Source organism: Rhincodon typus, chromosome 2, assembly GCF_021869965.1.
Source record: "Rhincodon typus isolate 14 chromosome 2, sRhiTyp1.1, whole genome shotgun sequence".
NCBI classification, from domain to species: Eukaryota; Metazoa; Chordata; class Chondrichthyes; order Orectolobiformes; family Rhincodontidae; genus Rhincodon; species Rhincodon typus.
The window spans coordinates 67,550,267-67,553,562 of NC_063333.1; the positions used below are offsets into that span (position 1 = coordinate 67,550,267).

At 41.5% G+C, this 3,296-nt stretch overlaps 1 protein-coding gene across 1 annotated transcript in view; it reads right to left on the reverse strand.

The window, feature by feature from the left end:
• LOC125485450 (FAST kinase domain-containing protein 3, mitochondrial-like) overlaps positions 1 to 3,003 on the reverse strand; it is a 71,625-nt gene extending 68,622 nt beyond the window's left edge. The window contains exons 1-2 of the mRNA XM_048608270.1: positions 2,673 to 3,003; positions 975 to 2,445 (exon numbers count right to left, since the gene is read on the reverse strand). Of these exons, the coding sequence (XP_048464227.1) occupies positions 975 to 2,418 (1,444 nt within the window). The 5' untranslated portion in view covers positions 2,419 to 2,445; positions 2,673 to 3,003. The remainder of the gene's footprint in view (positions 1 to 974; positions 2,446 to 2,672) is intronic.
• Between the last annotated feature and the right edge of the window lie 293 nt (positions 3,004 to 3,296).

The window sequence follows — 3,296 nt, forward strand, 5'->3', positions numbered from 1 at the left end:
GGATGAGTCTACTATAAGGGGTCTTGTTGAAAGCCTTACTAAAAACCATGTAGACAACATCCACTGCTGTACCCTCACTGATCATCTTCATTACTTCCTCAAAAATTTCAATGACTGCCCTGCTTTTCTAAAATCCTATCCCTAAGAATTCTCTTGAATAGCTTCACAACCACCAAGATGAGATTCACCAGTCTATAGTTTCCTGCATTGTCCCCACTTCCCTTCTTGAACAGAGGAACAACATTAGCACACACGTAACCAACTGTATCAATGCGTAGTTATTTCAAATAGAAAGTTCTGCTAACCTCCGTTGCTTGCTCCTCTTTCTCCAGGAATGGAGTAGTGTACATGATGTAGACAGCTACAGTAAAAGTCAGCTAGCAAACACATTAGGAAGGGTTTAGAGGAATATGGGGCAAATGCTGGCAAACAAGACTAGATCAGTTTAGGATATCTGGTCGGCATAGACGAGTTGGACCAAAGGGTCTGTTTCTGTGCTTCATAACTCGATGACTCTAAATGATGCAGGACTAATTTAACCAGCAACAACAGAATGAATAGATTAAGTGAATTTGAAGAGAGTGAAGTCAGAAACAGATACATTATGGCAGGGGGGCAGGGGTAATATTCAGTACAAGAACTTTTGGTCAGTGTGCAATTACTGTACACTATCAGCTCAAAGCACACAGCACATGTTTGTTCTTACATCTAAAAGAAACACCGAAAGGAAAAATCCAGTTAAGCATCTGTAACAACTGAATACTGAGTATTGGAGCCAATTTGATTGTGATTCAACATGTAATAAATTGAAAATATCACAATCCAAAATCCACTCAAACTGTAACTTTAAAATTTAAAAACTGAGTCAAGTTACTATTTTCCAATGAAATAAATTTTGAAAACAGCACTTTGCTTCCACATTAGAAGAATGATATACACATTATGAGAACCAGAATAATTAGAGACAACCTCACCTTCCAGCTGCTGCAAAAAGTATGGACTGAAGATTTTGGCTACAAAATTCACAGGAAAGCGTTCTAATAATATACAGGAATGAAGAAGGTTCAACAAAATACGTGGCTGAAATTGTGAAAATCGTCCTCTTAATAAGTTTTCAATCTTTTTGAAGAGCTGACTAGCATTTGGTGGCAGATAATTCAGCTTGCCAAATGGCATAATTTGTAAGGCAATTTCTTTAGTTGTAAAATTATCTGAATTGTAAACAAAACTCTCAGCGACTGCATCAAATATGGGAAGTGACAGAATTCGCCGTTGGCTGCAGTATTGCATCACTTTGCTGATTGCCTCTGGTTTTAACGAAAAGGTTTTTTTGGGAACATTTTGCTCCAGAGCATCAGTGAAAAATCTGTCACTATGTCCAAAGTACATGAGAGCATTCAGTACAACTATGAGCTCCTGGTCTGAGAATTGAGGAACATGTCTCACTGAATGTTTACATAGATTAATCACTAAAGGAAGTGCTTGAGTTTGTTTAAGGACAACCATTGCATTGAGTATCTCATTTTTGGCTTTACGATTCAACTTGGAAGCTAAATGAAGGGTGTAAGTATTCATTTTGTTCAACAACTGCTGATAATTTCCTCCTTCTCCCGCAGTAGCCCCCAGCAAATTATAAACCATTATTATCTCTTCAGATGTCCAGTCAACAATTTTGATTCTTTGAATTTCAACCATTACTTGCTTAAACATTCTACACCCTGGGCCTTCCAAGTCCAGCAAGGCCTTGCCCAACAAACACAAGTCTGTAATGGTCATCTGTCCATTGTTAAGCCGCATCTGACATTCCGACATTAGCCGCAACATGAGTGTGCTCTTTGGGTCCACATACAGTTGAACGTAAGCATATAGAGCAGTCACCAGTCCTGTACTGCTGAGCCTCAAAGACTCATGCTCAAAGTGGAAGCACAATGCCTTGAATGCCTCATTCTCCAGCAGTGCCCCAGGGTCCTTCAGACTACTCCCATCTCTTTCAATCTGCGATATTCTAAGCAAGGCAGCAGCAGCCATTGTATCTGTAATGGAACCTGAAGAGTTCAGAAATTTAAAGATGTGCTTTGCAGTTTTACAGTTGTTCAAATGTTCTAAAAACTCCTGTTCATTGGAGGATGTGCGCTGCTTGTCATCCAAATTAAGGTACTCCCCAGCATCGCCATGGAGACACACTGTTCCCAAAGTGGAACCAGGCTGATCTTTGACGATGTTGTGGTATCCTTTATCGGGAATCTGATGATACCATGCCTTTGTAGGTCCTACTGACAAAGTCTTGCTATGTTGTGGATACAGAGTTTTGTTAAGGCTTTTACAGGAAAACAACTGCCGCTTGACAATTTGTAAAATGTTGTATGTCTGTAAGTCCGGCGAAAGAAAATGAACCACTCTTCGAAGATTTAATGCCATAGCAGCTTCAGCAATGTTACTCGTCACCTGTTAGAAAAAGACTGAAGGTCAGGGACAGCCACAAGTTCCCACTGTAGTGAACTGCTAATTTTAAGATTGAAAACTGTGTAAATTACATTCAGCATTTGCAGTAAAGGGTGAAGAATACTACAAACATTTTAAATCTTTCTGTAAGGTTCTGTTTAAATGTTTCCCACAACTAAGACTTCCATGAATAAACACTGACACCAATGTGGTAATTTTCTCACACTGACCTGATGTAAAACTTCCAGTAAACACTATTTACTGTGGGGTTAAATCTGACAGACTGAGGCCCTCGATGGCAGACTATTGAGGAGTCGGTGGTCCTCAGCTGCTGATTTAAGCTCCCTGTGCCTGCCCCTTTTACCCGGGCCAGCCCGAAAGAGGTGGCCGCGGGGAGACTCCAAAGAGGATCGGGGCCTGTCCCACACCGAGACTGACCTCCCCGCGGCCTAACACCGGGCCTCGGCTTCTTACTACCCTCCTGCCCCAGAGAGACTGGACCCTGGGCTTCGGGCTTCTCCTCCTCATAATCCCCTTTCACACTCACTCCATCTTTCTTTCTCTCCACTCCAACGTGCAGGAAGTCCTCTGGGAGTAAATCACAGCGTGGCCGACTGAGCACTTTCCCAGAGTTACTGCAAACTCCCAGTTAGTTGATTCTGTGAAGGGTGTCCGTTCCCGGCAGTGACCACACCCTCAGAATAATTAGATAGGCTTTCCTTAACGTTCACGCCTTTATCATGCTTTTACAGTTCCCATAAATTTGTATTTGCATTGCAAAATTCATGTCACTTAAATCAAAGTATTGTAACAGTAAGCTGAATATGGGGTGCACCAAAGGCGCTTCAATATTC